At 37.2% G+C, this 17,491-nt stretch overlaps 1 protein-coding gene across 1 annotated transcript; it reads right to left on the bottom strand.

Moving 5' to 3' along the window:
* Positions 1 to 1,177: 1,177 nt before the first annotated feature.
* On the bottom strand, positions 1,178 to 16,937 carry LOC121366508 (carcinoembryonic antigen-related cell adhesion molecule 5-like; the record flags this gene model as incomplete). The annotated part of the gene is made up of 3 exons (XM_041490927.1): positions 1,178 to 1,479; positions 2,131 to 2,271; positions 16,680 to 16,937. Coding segments are annotated over 3 exons (701 nt in total), but the record flags the coding sequence as incomplete, so codon positions are not given.
* Positions 16,938 to 17,491: the final 554 nt, after the last annotated feature.

The raw sequence follows: 17,491 nt of genomic DNA on the forward strand, positions 1-17,491 counted from the left end.
CGAAGTAGTCGTCATGGCTGGTGCCGCGACGACTCCACCCTGCCCACCTTCTGTTTGCAATGGCGTCGGCAGCACCCGAGACATAGATGAAGCCACACAAGCAGAAGAGGGCGCCATCACCAACGAAGACGGCTCTCATAACACGGGCACAGTAGGAGCCCGAGGGGGCGCTTGTGAAGTGTCGGTACCGTCACTCGTAAGACGGACCGACGAGAAAACACGCTTGTTTTCCCCCCCTTTCTGGACACTCTTTGAAGTGTCCCCAGACATGTGGGTCCTACCCGCCAAATCTGACTTCTCAACTAGCGCAGTGGTAGCCGACAAGATTCCACTGACACATGAACTGAGCCCAGTGGTCGGGAGACCACGTGACGCAGACCTCACACTGACGGTCTTTCAAACAAGACCAACAGCCCGGACACAACATGTGTGTGTCCTTGCATCGTAACTGAACATTACAACTGTCCTGCACACAAACTCTTTGTGTGCTGGACGTCATGTAACTCGAGTCGGACATGTTTATTGAAACAACAAGAACTCCCGACCTAAAACAAACCGTATGTCGTGTTCACAAAACAAAATAAGGAAATAAAAGCAAACACAAAGTTACAGGGTACCTAAAACTTTTGCCTGAGCTTAACAAACAGTGTCTTCACATGTGGACTGCAGAATTGAGAATGATGTTACAGGTAGCCCGTGCAAGGATAGCATTACACATATCTGGCAAAGGATCTGTAGTATGTTGCACGAGTAGTGTGTGATGGATGGGCAATAGAAGGCACGGGAATTGTGTATTGGGATGGGCAATTCATGGAAAGCACGTGATAATTGTATTGGGAAATGGTTAAATAGAAAGAATCATCACATATCTGGTAGTTATTCTTTTTCGTAAAGGAAGAAGGTACTCTCGTATTTCTCACGGTGTGTATAGATAAAATTATTTTGTTAAAATGTTAGGCAATACATGTACAAGTTTATAGTGATGCTTGTATGTAAATAATTTAGTACATGTATATAAAACACGGGATTGTAGAATGTAATACATGCAATGCATTTTGTATTGTTACAGCGGGTTTCCCAGGTGTATAATCCTGAGGTTGGGGTGGAGAATGAACTCCTGATTGGATTCATGTGGGTAGACTCATGTGATTGGACTATCAATGTTGGATTCCCAAGGTTAGATTATCGAGGTTGGATTCCCAAGGTTAGATTCTCGAGGTTGGACTCCTGCGGTTGGATTCCCAAGGTTGGATTCTTGAGGTTGGATTCCCAAGGATGGATTCCCAAGGATGGATTCCCAAGGTTGGATTCCCGAGGTTGGACTCCTGCGATTGAATTTCTGAGGTTTGACTGAGGTTGGAATCGGGAGGTGTTTACCAACAACTGGTGTGGTGTGGTTTAAAGACTGTTTTTGTAAAAATCCGCTGTAAATTTGATCTCTATTATTGGAACTTTTGTAATGTGACAATAGACTTTGTTCTAGAACAAATTGAACATTTAAATGTGTGATTTTTAAAAATTATTATTATTATTTTTTTCATCATGGGGTTTGGTTGATGGATGAGTGGGGCGAATGAACAGCTACCTTGAAAGCCAGATCAGATAAACTGAATCTGGGAAAATAATAAACGGGTTTAAGATGCACATGCAGAGAGATCGAGGGATTCCCGTTACAAATTGAATGTACACTGACTTTATGAAAATGAAACTTGATTATCAAGGCACACCTGTTCTCGAAAAATCTTTTTGAAAATTGTGTAAAAACTTGTTTATTTTGCACAAGAACATACCACTCGACTGGCTACTACACGGTCTCGTGGTATGTATTCTTGCGCAAAATAAACTCGTGTAATAAATAGGAAGCAAAAACAATGTATGTGAAGTTATGTATATGTATAACTTAGATATGAACCAAGATAGTTTTAACCATATGGGAAACAATTAGAGTTATAACCCTTCTCTAGAAAAATAATGCATCTGTTCCTGTATACTTACAGTTCACAACAACTTGAATGTTACTCGAGTTTGTCAGATTCCCGTAGGCACCAGCAGAGACAGTTACCTCACATCTGTACTGGCCGTGATCAGTTCTGTTTAGGTTTGTTAATCTCAAATTTGAACGGTATCTACCATTCATCACATATCTTCCATAGATCCACTTGAATTTCTGTGGTGATCGGGGATTGCTGTCTGCTGTGCAGGTCAAATCCAGGTCATCACCTTCCTTATGAGGGTTTGGAATCAACATCTTTATTTGTATTCTTGGGGAATCTGAAACACACAAGTAATAAATAAATAAATATTTGCTAACAATATTAATAAATAATGTACTATATGTCACAGCAAACTTTTAAGTGGTTTTCATTTAAAAATCGTTTTCTAAATTAATTGTTGATATTTTTGTCAAAAACAAAGTAAGAAAATGTCAATAAATAGTCTTAGAATGACATATCCAAATATTTGTTGTACATCTTATTTTATTTTTTTTAAACAAAAATGACCCGTCAAATGGTGCGTGCTATTGTTTGTTATTGTTTCTTGTTTTTTTGGTAGCGGTTTCTTTTATCTCTACAAAGTTGTCATAATATACTATTATATATGAACTACATTATGACAGTTGCATTAAAATAGAACAAGTATCACTTTTAATGTCTAAAAAAAGGTACAAACACAATAAAATAATTGTAATCCGACGGCATAAACAGTCATCGAAAAAAGCGCCATTTCCCTATTTCTATTTATAAACAACAGGTCATGTGACAGCACATTTCCCGCCATACAATTTGACAGCAGTAGTACACATTGCTTGCATGTGCTGCTAACTGTTTTCATTAATAATTACAACGTGGTTACTTATACTACAGCAGACGATATTCTAACTAGCTATGTTTACTTGAACTGTTACGTCGACTATATGATCGAATACGCACATGTGCTCGGTGTTCGTCGTTGTTTTGTTGTGTGCTGTTTTTCTGCCAGTTTTTCCTTTTTAACATTCACATTGGTATTAATCACTACTAAGTGGATATATATTTGTTCTCATTTAAAAAAAATTAATTACAAACAATAGGTTACGAATATCTGCTGAAGTAGTCTGGAGAATACCTTGACCTACATTATTTTCAATAACCAATCACAAAACATTCTCGTTGCGTGTCACACATAATTATGTGGCGCCACCATTTTTTTGTTTTATTATTGAAATAGTTTAAAGCATGTACTATACTGTACCAGTCGCGGATCCAAGGATTGTGTGTGTGTGTGTGGGGGGGGGGGGGGGGGGGGGGGTGCATGGCTTTTTATGAATAAGCGTATATAAGCAGTGAATGTTTTGTAATAATGTTGAATGGTGGATGACAATTTTTTAAAAATCAGGCATGTGTGCTGGGATTTTAGGTAGGGGTGTCTGGAGAGCGAAGTTTATAGGGGATTTCTGTAATGCTCCGCCGGAATATGTATTGAATTTGCTTTTGTTTTTTTAATCTGCTCGAGCAGGGACCGTAAAGGGAGGGGGAGGGGGGTCGACCCATTCCCTGCACACACATCTGCAAATGTTCTCGGGCATGACCCGGTCCTCTCATAAGGCACTACTCGCTCCCGTTTTTTAAGACTTACAGAACAAGACTTATTTGGGACACATCGTCACCAGATTCAAATCAGCTGTGATTCAAGCTCATTCACAGGCGGAGCATTCTGCCATGGAGATTGGGTTTATCGTAGATCCACGAACAGTATAACCAAACTATGTGACTCCCACGTCAATATTAAGGATCTAGCCATTGTTCGAGAAGCAGCACTGAGATGGAAAAAACAGTGGGCCAAACATAGGAGTGTTGTTTCAAATGATAACTCTGCTACGGTCGCTATGATCAATAACGGGACGTCAGCCTGTGAGCAAGCTCACATGATTCTCAGAGAACTGTCCTACCTTTCTCTCAAACACAACTTTCACATCTCGGCTATTCACATCTCAGGTATCACAAACGAACTTCCGGACGCTATATCAAGGTTTTATCAAGCTAATCCGATTGGTCGCTTTGTGAACTTAGTTAGAAAGTGGTGGGGCCAACATTTTGTCCCCATAATATGTTGGTTATCTAACCACACTTGAACTAAATTCCTTGTTTTTACAGTTTCAGAAACACATGTTGTTACCAGAAAATTGGATGGTGAAATGAAATTCTGGAACACCCAGAGAATCGCTTCTTCCACCAGACGAGCCCACCATACACACATATTAGCTTTTTTCAAGTTCCGCGAACTAATTTAATGCCTGCTGATATCTGAGAGGAAAATATGCAGATTCACAACCTTTCTGGCTCGAACTAAATGTTTCACGTCCATTTACGTCTGTCTACAGTGAAACTGAACCACTTGGACTTGAGACTACCCAGTCTGCTCCATTATCAGTCCCTACAAGGTGTGGTGACAGGGATCTGACGTATGGATGGAACTTACCAACAACAAAAAGCTCCTCTCTCTCCAGACATGTTGAATGAAATCAGGAAACGGCTAGACCTGACTGTTTTGTCGGGTTTGCTGTTCCTTGCGATGCTCCTAAGCTGTTTCTTTGGACTGCTACGAGTTGGATCTGTGATGGTTCGTTCAGTGTCCGACTGGGCCAGTCTCCACTTACTTTGTCGTCAGGATGTGCGTTTTAACAAATTAGGTTGTGTCTTGACCTTCAGAGACTCCAAAACAGTTCGTTTCCAGGAGCGTCTACACTAGGTTACCCTGCCCCTGTTTCCTAACCACCCGTTGTGCCCTACGTCATCTCTGTTACAATTCTACAGAAAGGCAGGGGATATCCTTGACCACCTCCCAGCTTTCTCGTTCTTAGAAGGTGGCTGTCTAAAACTCCCCAGTGCCATTGTGTTTCGTAGGAGACTGGGCCACCTCCTACAGGTAGTACTAAACCAAATAACTTCCGGCTGGGTCAAAGTTCGAGGTGCACCCAACTTTTGATAGAGAAGTGAACACCACAAGTCCTGTGATTGGTTATAAATGTGAGTGTGTTGGTTGTAAAAAATAATAGTTTTATCTGGGTAAAAAAAATATGCAATTTTATTTCATCTAGTACCAATGTGTCAAGTATCCTTGTGCTTGAAACATGTATGGGGTACCTGTGAAAAAAAGTACTCGAATTTTGTGCGGAACTAGGGTAGTCATAGACGCTACAGGAGTGTGGCTACACAATGACTTGATACAGCTTCCCCGCCGATCCTGGGCAGACGGGCAGAGCCACTTGGTTGTTCGTTAATGTGGCAGCTACCCTCCCCTCATTCTGGGAGGGAAGATTTCTCAGAATCGAGCAGCTTGACCCCCAATTTTTTCTGATTCACTTTAAGTGTGAGGGGTGGTAGTATTTATATCCGTGGCGTTTATGTCGGTTGATATGTTGCAGGTAGGAGTTTTAGCCTTAGTTAATTTATATATGTGATGCTTTAGGCCTTTATTAACTAGTTATTTATTATATGATATATGCTATTGCTAGTCAAAATATATTGCACATGTTACTGCAAGAAATGTACAGATTACAGTAGGACCTATCGCTGGTTTCCTACTGCTATTGTGTAACTGGCTACACGCTTCCGAATGCTTAGAATAAATTAGTTGTGCCCAAAGAGTTGTCTTGTTTTAATATATGGCAAAACTGAATGTCGATAGACAGCCACGGTAGCTTGAACTTTGTTTATGCTTAGAAAATAATGATTTTCCGGGAGAAACGTTTTTCCCGCAGTAGACTTGAGTCACCCGCGGAATCCGGGAGGGTTGACAGGTCTGCTTTGTTTCAGAGATGTCTAATAATGTCTAAAAAAAAAAATTGAGATTGTGACTTAAGCACACCAGTTTTTCAACCATGTCAGGTTCCAGGCGTGTTCGCCTCTGAGAGATTACAAAACCAGCCTTGCTGAAAATGTATTCACTTGGCACAGACGTTGCAGGAATGGGTAAGTACATCCGGATACTTTTTATAACTGTTTCCACCAATCATATGGGGACATTTTAGGATCCAATAACTGTTCACTTTGATACATGTAGAAAACTCAGATTCCATACTGGTTTTGACTGATTTTTCATTTTTGTTAGCTTTTCTTTCTTTTTCACCACCATTTGATTGAAGATAGCCCAGCAATCAGAAGTGCTGGCAGTTACACTTGTTGAGTTTGGAGATGAGTATGTAGAACTTGTGGTGTCAGGCTTGGTTGCATTGACATTATGGTCCTGCTCTTCTTTGTGCTTGTGTACCATCAAGGAAATTATTTCATTTGCTGCTTTAGTTTTAGCATCTTCATCAGTGAACGCAAAGTCCTTAAACCTTGGATCCAAATATGCAGGAACAGCATACATCTGATTAGTCTGGTAATCAGGCCATCTAGATGATATATTTTTACAGACTTCCTTGCCAAAGTCATTCATTTCAGTGGTTTCCATTTGTTCTACCAGTATATTTAGAATAGGAATAACCTATGCATATCATGGTTGCATATCTCTCTTCTTTTTTTTCTTCTTTTTTCTTTTTTTAATATTTATTATCCCCAGATCAAGCAGACAATGTCAAGGTTGGGGAGCCTCGAATCATTGCTGTACAATGATGATACATATTCAATCATGATTATGGTTGATACAATAATTTATTTCATTTAAAAATATATATGTCTGGTGTTCTGCTATAATGAAAGTGAAGTGCATCACAATATTTATTTTTTAACTAGATTAATTTGGTAGTGAATATACGTATTACCATTATTTAATCAGACAATAGTGAATATAATAAAATAAATTATTCATCATTTATGATTTAACTTATTCTAAATCAACAAAATAGATAAAGTTTCTGTTAAAAATTGTTTTAATTCCGATGCTTTGCATGTTGGTGGTTTTATAGTATTTTCTGATATAAATGCTTTCTATCTACATACAAGAAAAAAAAATCCAGAACAAAACAGAACTACAAAAAGAAGAAAAAATATTTATATATATGATATATGAATTCACAGACACTGGTTGGTTTTGATAGGGGAAGAGAAGAATGGAAGAGAAAATTAGGGGGAGGAAGAGAGAAGAAATATAGAAGAAGAAACAAGCATCACGTGTAATGTGCTAGCAATTCCAAACAAGTCGAAATGGAAAATTAATTATTTAAGGAATAAAAGTAAGTTGAAAAAAAAAAAAAAAAAAAAAAGTTATTTCTCAGATTCTTATTTTCCCCAATGTATATTAAATGTGTCGTACTCACAATTTTTAATATAAATATATTTTTTAATTTGAAATTTGTTTTTCAGGATATGTTCGATAGCATTTATATGTAAATCTTTGCGAAGTATTTTCATGTTATAAACATAATAATTTATATTGAATATTAACCAGTTCGATCACTACATAAGTTAGTTCGCCATCCATAATCCCAAACATAATAGCTTTTTTATTAAATGAGGTGCCAATTGTGATATAAGCTAATTACATTACGAACAGAAAGAAAGAAATGTTTTATTTAACGACGCACTCAACACATTTTATTTACGGTTATATGGCGTCAGACATATGGTTAAGGACCACACAGATTTTGAGAGGAAACCGGCTGTCGCCACCGCTACTCTTTTACGACAGGCAGCAAGGGATCTTTTATTTGCGCTTCCCACAGGCAGGATAGCACAAACCATGGCCTTTGTTGAACCAGTTATGGATCACTGGTCGGTGCAAGTGGTTTACACCTACCCATTGAGCCTTACGGAGCACTTACTCAGGGTTTGGAGTCGGTATCTGGATTAAAAATCCCATGCCTCGACTGGGATCCGAACCCAGTACCTACCAGCCTGTAGACCGATGGCCTACCACGACGCCACCGAGGCCGGTCATTACGAACAAGTACAAATGTAACAAACAGACGCATTAAAGAAGTCAAGTAACTGTTTTGATGTCATTGTTTGTGACCAGCTTTTACAATCAGCCGTAATATTAAGTGGCCATGACATTATACTGTCACATAACATTGTTTAGCCTGACACTGGCTTTTTATCTGGAGTACCGAACATGCAAGTGGGGTGTGTGTGTGTGTGTGTGTGTGTGTGTGTGTGTGTGTGTGTGTGTGTGTTTGCTACAAACTATAACAACATTACTTTGTGTAATATGAGGTGAATTACTTCATTTAGGGGATAATATCACTGTATTTCGTTGTTAACTACCGTATAACCGGAAATTTTCGTGGGGTTTTATTTTCGTGGATTTCGAGGGTAAGTGGTCAACCTCGAAAATATATAACCTCGAACATATTTGAAAAAAACCCCATTAAATTCTATCAAAAATAATCATCGTTATCTCTCTATTTACCGGAACTTTTATTTCCCGCGCATGCGCAGACTACGGGAAATCCGCAAAATAATTGTAATAATATATGCAAGACGACAAGTTATTATTTTTGAAGTGAACACGCCATAATATTTATTAACTCTCAAAGAACATAACTAAGTATTTATTGATGAACAAGAAAAAACACGGTACACAAATAATCAACAACCTAAACAGAAAACAGCACTACTGAAATAAAAACGTTCGTTTGAATGTCCCTGAATAAAACACTATTATAAAGAATTTCGTTTCCACGCAGCACTACTAGAATAAAATACTATTATCCTGTTCAATTATTTAGACCCAAAGTTTTTTGCAAATGTTACGTTTATTTCCTATTCGATATTTGTTTTCTTTGCATTTACATGAAAACAAACCCAAACCCCGACAGGTTTTATATACAAATCATCATATAAAATGCACGAAGTTGACTTAATTCCACTTTTTAAAAATCTCTGTGTCGTTTGAATGCACGTTATTTCTCCTATAAATAACTAAGGTCATTTGCATATCAAAACATTGGGATCTGAGGCTACGTAAAGGCCATTATAGCTTGTTTCACTAAATCAAGGTTATTATTGTTTTGCAGTGTGTAACAGCATTGTCTAATCTTTCCGTTAAACATAGATGTAAACAAACAGAACATGTAACCCTTTCTCGTAGGTGCATTATATTTAATAAATTTAGCTAATGTAAACACAACTGAGGTGTAGCACAGTAATAAACACAAATCACCTCACACACCGCAGGAATGTGATTTCCAAATTTATAAATAAATTTAATGCAGGGCCGGACCCAGAAGGGGGGGGGGGGGGGGGGGGGGGGGGGGATGAAATGTCAAAGGCCACCAACATCAAATAATAATAAAAATGTTATTTAATTTGCCTCTAAATTGGGAACTCATACGTATATATATATATATATATATATATATATATATATATATATATATATATATAGTATTTAGGGTGGTGCTACGGGTTGGGGTTTGGGGGTGGGGTGTTACATTTGTAATGCGAAGAACCAAAGGGCTATTGTTCGGACTCGTATGGGTTCAACCACTTTTTCATCCCGCAGACACAGCCCTGAATGTTCAAAATACGATAGCATTGCTTGGTCAATAACATCATTATTTCGATCTATGACTGCACGTGCTATTGTAGCAATGTGTAAACCACGTAAAATACAAGTTAGGTAGGGTATATAAATTAATTGAAAATGTAGTAGTCGACATTCTTGTTATTGTTATTTGAGGAAAAATATGGGTAAATCGAAAAACACTTCAGTTGATGTAACTTTGTGTATTAAGAACGTTTTCGATTATTTTGAAGATGAATATCAGCGCGGTAGACCTAGGTATGCTTCTTATCGAATTGTCGATCGAGTTGCCGCTGCACTTAAAGTTTCGGTTTCAACAGTAAAAAGAACTGTGAAAAATCTAAGCTCTACGAATCCAAGCACAGAAATCACTATTAAAAAACGCGACCGAAAACTCATCGATTTATTTGATAAAGATGTTATTAGACGACGAGTATACAGATTTTATAGAGAGGGCGAATTACCTACATTACATAAGATTAACGTGGCTTTAAGGGAGGAATGTGGAATCAACATATCCATATCAACTTTACAAAGAACACTCCATGACCTCGATTTTACATACCAACATATGTCTACAACCGGAAAAGTGATTTTTGAGGACGCCAATATATCAGACAGGAGACTGTCCTATCTCCATGAAATATCCAGTTTACGAGAACAGGGGTATTTAATAGTGTATCAAGATGAGACCTGGGTGAATGTCAACCACACAACATCCCACCACTGGACAGATATCCACCCGGGCACAAGTACCGCCAATCACCTGCCGAAATCAGACGCTGCTGATCGAGTTCCTAAACTCTGTTCGGTGACTGGGAAGGGAAAAAGACTTATTATTTGTCATGCTGGCTGTGATAAATATGGATTGATAGTTGGCTGTGAATTGATCTTTCAGGCTAAAAAAACAGACGGAGACTATCATGGTGAGATGAATCATGACAATTTCATCAAATGGTTTGAAGAACAACTTATGCCTTCTCTACCAGAACCTTCTGTTATCGTCATGGATAACGCAAGCTACCACAACAAATTAACTGAGATTACACGATGTCCTGCACTAAACGCTAAAAAGGAAGAAATTCAGTCGTGGCTACGAAACAAAAATATACCTTTTGAGAGTAACATGACAAAGCCAGTTCTTTATGAACTTGTGAAAAGTAACAAATGTGCAAAGCAATTTGTTACTGATGGTATTGCTGAATGCCATGGGCACTTGTGTCTAAGACTGCCGCCAAGACATTCTGAACTCAATCCGATAGAACTGATCTGGAGTCAAGTCAAAGGGCACATAGCTCGTCATAATGATGGTAAAATGACCACGGTGCGGAGAGAACTTGCACATGCATTGAACTCTGTCACACCTACACATTTCTCTGACGCAGTTAAACATGTAATAAAGATCGAAGAAGATTTTAGAAAACAAAATAGTTTTATAAGAAATAAAATACCCCCTGTGATAGTCCCCCTTAACAAAGATAGTGATGAAGAAATGAGTTCGTCGACTGATTAAGTTATTTCTCCATACCCATCAGGAGTATTACTTTAATGTATGCATGAACTCTTTAACACCAAAAACAATTTATTTCCATATCATTCACTATCAAACAACCTAACAACCTATAAACAACCTAACAACCTATAAACTAATCGACTAGAAATGCATATAGACTACACATACATACGAGAGAAATGTTTATTTAACGACACACTCAACGCATTTGATATACGTTTATGTGGCGTCAGACAAAACGATTAAGGAGCATTATGACAGTGAGAAAGAAACTCGCTACCGCCACATGGGCCACTGTTTCCGATAAGAACATTTTGATAAGCAATAAGGGACGTTTTTTATGCACCATCCCATAGACAGGATAGCACATACCACAGTTGTGGTGCACAGGCTGGACGTAGACACAACCCAATGGGTCCACCATGTGGGATCGATCAGTCAACCTACCATGAGCGAACGCTTTACCTCTGAGCTACGTCCCGCTCCATATACAAAAGAAGCCTTAAGTGGGGTTGGGGTTGTGCAGAGGGTCACACCTCCACCAATCGCATGCATACCATATTCTTCTCTCTCTCTCCCTATAACCATATAACCATAGATTAAAATATGTTGAGTGCGTTGTTACATAAATGAGGTCTCTCTCTCTCTCTCTCTCTCTCTCTCTCTCTCTCTCTCTCTCTCTCTCTCTCTCTCTCTCTCTCTCTCTCTCTCTCTGTCTCTGTCTGTCTCTCCCTTCAGCGCGCGCGCTTTTGTATTCCACAATATAATTATAATATTTGATACATTTTTTTTTTTCAAACTGAGGTTTTGTCACTTGAACTCCCCACCTGAATCCGCGCCTGCTTCATGTTTACAGATATTTTCTTAAATATAGGTCATACTACGATTTGTGCGGATAGGACGATAGAACCGAACATTACTTTGAAACGCACTATAGAATGATGCTTTTGATATGCAAATGACCTTAGTTTTTTTGGAAAAATAACGTGCATCCAAACGACACAGAGATTTTTAAAAAGTGGAATTAAATCAACTTCGTGCATTTTATATGATGATTTGTATATAACACCTGTCGGGGTTTGGGTTTGTTTTCATGTAAATGCAAAGAAAACAAATATCGAATAGGAAATAAACGTAACATTTGCAAAAAACTTTGGGTCTAAATAATTGAACATATCAGTTTTATTGTGTTTTTATTAAATAAATCCCACAAATTTTAAAAACCTAATGATCTATTCTCCTTACTTATGATATTCAGTGAAAACGCTTATAGTAAGTAAAAGTATGACATAATATATTTTTTCTTTCCTTTGACATTATACGTCACTGATTTAGGAGCGAAGCAAAGGCAGATTTGTTGGTATTGTAGTCTGTATTTTGAACATGATTTATTGTAATACAGGATACACTAAAACTATTTTTTCGTTTGCTGTTAATATTTGTTGCAAAACATATGCATATGATTGGACTGTACATTTGTGAGTGGTGTTTCAACCTCATATTGAATTATTTCAAGGAATTTGACTGGATTAATTTTGGCCAATAACCACGATGATGGGGGAAGGTCTACAAGTTTATAACTTTTACTAACATATTTTCACTTATTGTTTTTATAAATACATAAAATAATATTCATTTACGAAATGGAAACCATTATTTTTATTTTTTTTCAAAATGTTGCAATATTTTAAAGCAGTTAATGTTGTTTAAAATTGTGTTTACAAAATTGATAGTCATTTCCATTTTGTCTTCTTTATCAATTTTATTGTGTATAAAGTATGTTCTAAACAAAAATGATGTACTCCAGATTGTGATACAACTATTTCTGATGAACTTGCTTGTGCCGTTTTGGGAACACAGACTAGAATAGCAGGCAATAAGACACAATTGAATTGACTGCTACGATCGATCAGGGACCAGACCTTACTCGGGGAAGGTGGGTGTTCATTGCTGCTAACAAAGTGTTAAAAATTACAATGACATGAAATAATAATAAAATAAAAACAATAAGATCATTTCGATCTGAAGTTAGTAATATTTTTGAAAATTATTTATAATAACGTTTAAATATAATGTGCAGAATTTAATATACTAATAAAAACACCACACATGAGGGCCAAATGACAGCATATCGAATAAGTTTTCGAAATTTTGTCATCTTGATAAATCCTGGTTACCATTGACAGCGTACATCTATCGTCCATTTATCACGAAAATTAACCAATGGCAAAAAGGCTTATATGACACTTGTATTAGGATTTATAACCCTACTAACAATAAATGCAAGAGCAATCAAACTAAGAAACTTTGCCTCTGAGTCCATTTTTGACAGTTTAAGTGTAACAATACAATAAGTCCTTTTTTTAATTAATAAACAGTCATTTTGTATCCTATGTTATTGTTATGAGAAGAAACAAGTGTGGATAGTATGATACAATAGCGAGGTTTGGTATTCCAAGTGAATGTAATTTCCATTTATAATCCATATTTAGAGAAATAAGAGACGTTAAATTTGTGAATGTATGACTTTAATAGTCATAAAGCTAATCATGAACATGTTGGTGTAGAAATTTTGTACGAAAGATTGTTTGAACAACAACTAATTCCAGTGACCAGACTGCAGAATAAACATAGGCAAAAGGTGCTTAGCATTGTTTACAATTTTGCTATTAGTGATGGTTGCGAGATTAGTTTGTCTTTTCATGACACATTTTATAACGAAAACTGATCTTATGCCAAAAAACTAAAGTTAAAGAAATTAAATTGTTAAATTAAAACATTTGAGTATATAAACCAGGGCTTCTAGATTATGGATTATTCAATGTTGGGCTAATAAATAACTACTATTGCCATGCCCGATGGATAGTGAAAAAACAACAATATGTTGCAGTTAAGTCTATTTTGCAAATATGAATATCCTGCCCCCACCCCAACCAACCAATGTTAGTGTTTTTAAGTTATCTCCCTCTTTAGGTGACATATCTAATTATTACTAATATTAAGAAAAATTGTATTAACTTAAAGTAAAGTAGGGCTAGTGAATTTGTAATCGTGGCTAGTAATGTTTTTTAATCACTGATCCCATGGCTAGTGGATTTTATAAATTTTTTAGAAGCCCTGTATTAACACTAAGATATTTCAACAATAAATACTTGTAACCCCTTACACAAAATGTATTAGCAATTTTACTCTCTCTCTCTCTCTCTCCCATTCTCGACTGTAGTCTAGACTGTAGCTGAGACGCGCAAAACTAACGTAAATCTCATTCTGGACTGTATTCGAGATGCTAGAACATAGCAGAATGACAATCGAACACATTGACTGTATTTTGTTGACTGATATCCGTATTTAAGTTGTTATTGCACTATCAAAAAGAAAACAAAAAACGGTCTAAATTTGTGCAAACGTTATTGATGACGTAATTAAATGCGCACACATGGGTTCAATTTCTCGCCGTTTGTATAATTATTTCTTTTAAAACATGTTGGATATTATTACTTAATGAAAACTGAAGATTTGTAAAGGATGTATTTGACAAAAATAACTGATAATACAGACTTTGAAGTAGATGATGGATGGATTACTCATCATTGATTGAAAGTGAAAATAATCTGTCATAAACGATGATGTCATGGATCGTGATCGTAGGGTTTCTAAAAAAATATTTAAAAAAAATATTAAGAACTTCTGTAAATTTTATTTTGGTAATTACTCATTAATTTGTCCTCTAAACTATGACATGTTAACAAAAGAGTGTTAAATTAGTTGTGTTTTTTACAATTTGAGGTTGAATAATGTAAGTTCAAAATTACACATGTCATGTTGGAAACGTGGCTCATGAGCTGCAGCCCAAACAAAAATTGCAAGCTTAATAAATAGCTGGTAACTAGCTAGTAACTACCTTGCGACAAGGTTGTACAAACAAAACATAATTTCATCAACTTAATTTTTACCTGTATCATTCTTCATTTTTAAAGCATAGGTGGGGATACTTATGATCCCAGGGGCTGGCATTCATAAATCTCAGCTGAAGATTCACAAACAACTGTGGTCATCGGTCATCCCAAACAAAAATGGCAAGCTTAATAAATAGCTGGTAACTACCTTGCAACAAGGTTGTACAAGCATATTTTACACGGTAGTAACTACCGCGTTTCGAGCTAGTATTTGGAACCTTTTTACAACCATGCGACCAGCTTGTTGCATGCTTGCAGCAAGCTTCCTACCAGTTTCTTGCATGCTTGCAAGGAGCATCTTGCAAGCTTCTCGCATGCTTGCGACGAGCTTCCCACAAGCTTGCGACTAGCTTCCCGCATGCTTGCGACGAGCTTCCCGCAAGCTTGTTCAGTTTAAGCTAGTATTTGGAACCTTTTTACAAGCTTGCGACAAGCTTCCTGCAAGCTTGCGATGAGCTACCCGCACACTTGCGACGAGCTTCCCGCAAGCTTGCGACGAGCTTTCCGCAAGCTTGCAACGAGCTTCCTGCAGGATGGCCATGCATATGTTATTATTTTTGGGGCCAATTGAAAATCCAATCATATTATTATTACAAGATAATTCTGTTTAACCATATTGTATTTTCATTCGTATGTATTGATATTAATTTTGTTTTAATTATTATTGTAAATACTATCTAAATCTGTTACATGTATCTTTGGTTTAGCCACTGTTTCCACTGAAAAACTGCAAAAATTAAAACATGCTTGCGGGAAGCTTGCACATTTGAAAATATGCATGCAGCAAACTTGCAAAAATGAAAACATCCTTGCGGGAAGCTTGCACACTTGAAGATATGCATGCAGCAAGCTTGCGCATGCTTTCACACAAAAAAACATGCATGTGGCAAGCTTGCAGAAATACTGACTACCTTACGCGAGCTAAATGTTAGCTTGCAAATAGCTTGTATTGCTTGTACTACCTTGTAACAACCTTGTAACTACCTTGCAACAACCTACACGCAAGCATGTATTTTTGTTTGGATACTCAACCTTATAGGGTGTATACTACCAAATCAAATCCCATAGACGACAATAGTAACATATGTGGCTAAAACTCCTACCTGCAATGTATCAATCAACATAAACGCCACGGATATAAATACTACCACCCCTCACACTTAAAGTGAATCAGAAAAAAATTGGGGGTCAAGCTGCTTGTTTCTGAGATAACGGGTAGTGTCTATGACTACCCTAGTTCCGCACAAAATTCGAGTACTTTTTTTTACAGGTACCCCATACATGTTTCAAGCACAAGGCCACTTGACACAGTGGTACTAGATGAAATAAAATTGCATATTTTTTTTACCCAGATGAAATTATTATTTTTTACAACCAACATACTCACATTTATAACCAATCACAGGACTTGTGGTGTTCACTTCTCTGTCAAAAGTTGGGTGCACCTCGAACTTTGACCCAGCCGGAAGTTATTTGGTTTATAGTACTACCTGTAACTACCTTGCAACAACCTAGCCGCAAGCATGCATTTTTGTTTGGGAATGATGATGTATTCTGGTTGTAAAGCTGAGTGGATAAGAATTAATGATTCAATGTATAACTAAACAGTTATGATTAGCTAGAAAAACTGCTTAATTGTGATATTGCTATAAATGTATATGACATGTACATACATGTATATTATTAAAAATCAGTCACAGTACATTTGTACAGCTCCACATTGTATGTCTCATACTAATATAACATGACAATCGAAAACTCACAGAAAACTGTCAGACTGAACCGTCCACTTCTCGACTTTGGTATAAAAGTGTTGTTGACTGTGCACGTATACTCTCCTTTTTGATTCCTGTTGATGTCTGCCAGTGTCAGCAGAGAGCTTGATGAGAGTTGCTGAGTTCCCAGTGTCCAGGAGTAGCCACATGGTGGATTACAATCAGCAGAACACCTCACAGTCAGATTCCCTCCTTCTATCACAGTTCCAGGTGATGAAGGACTGAATGTGACAGAGTGTGGACCATCTGATATAAAAAAAAAAGCAACCCAAATGAGGAAGAATCATTACTGCATCAAGTGTTACATTTAGCATTCAGTGTCTGCAGGTATATTACGCCCAACACCACTCTAATGAGCCCTAGATATATCACTCTACAGTGAAACCTGTCTAAACTTGATCCTGAACTTACCGAAATCCTGGCCCAAAAAAAACCGGCCAAATTTCATGGTCCCGAATTTTCTCTTATTAAGTTATTAAAACCATGTATTAAAAACCTGATAAAACTGGAACCTGTCAATTTTGAAACCGGATTGACCTTTTGCTCAGAAATGTAATTAATTATCCTGAATAAACCAGTGTAGAGCAAACGAAGGAAGAGTCAACTTAACGAAAACACAATTTCCAGAAAACAATGCTAACCATAATTTCTGTTGTCCAGCATCCGTTGTTATATGTCACGGGTCACAGATTTCCGCGGTCTCAGCCCAGCTTATATCAGAGTAATTATTGCTTGATTAGTTTTCAATTGTGCTGTCTGGTGCAGTGTAAATTCTTTTCAACTTCAGACACATCTCAAAT

This window comes from Gigantopelta aegis, unplaced genomic scaffold (assembly GCF_016097555.1).
Source record: "Gigantopelta aegis isolate Gae_Host unplaced genomic scaffold, Gae_host_genome ctg5983_pilon_pilon, whole genome shotgun sequence".
In the NCBI taxonomy this organism is placed as follows: Eukaryota; Metazoa; Mollusca; class Gastropoda; order Neomphalida; family Peltospiridae; genus Gigantopelta; species Gigantopelta aegis.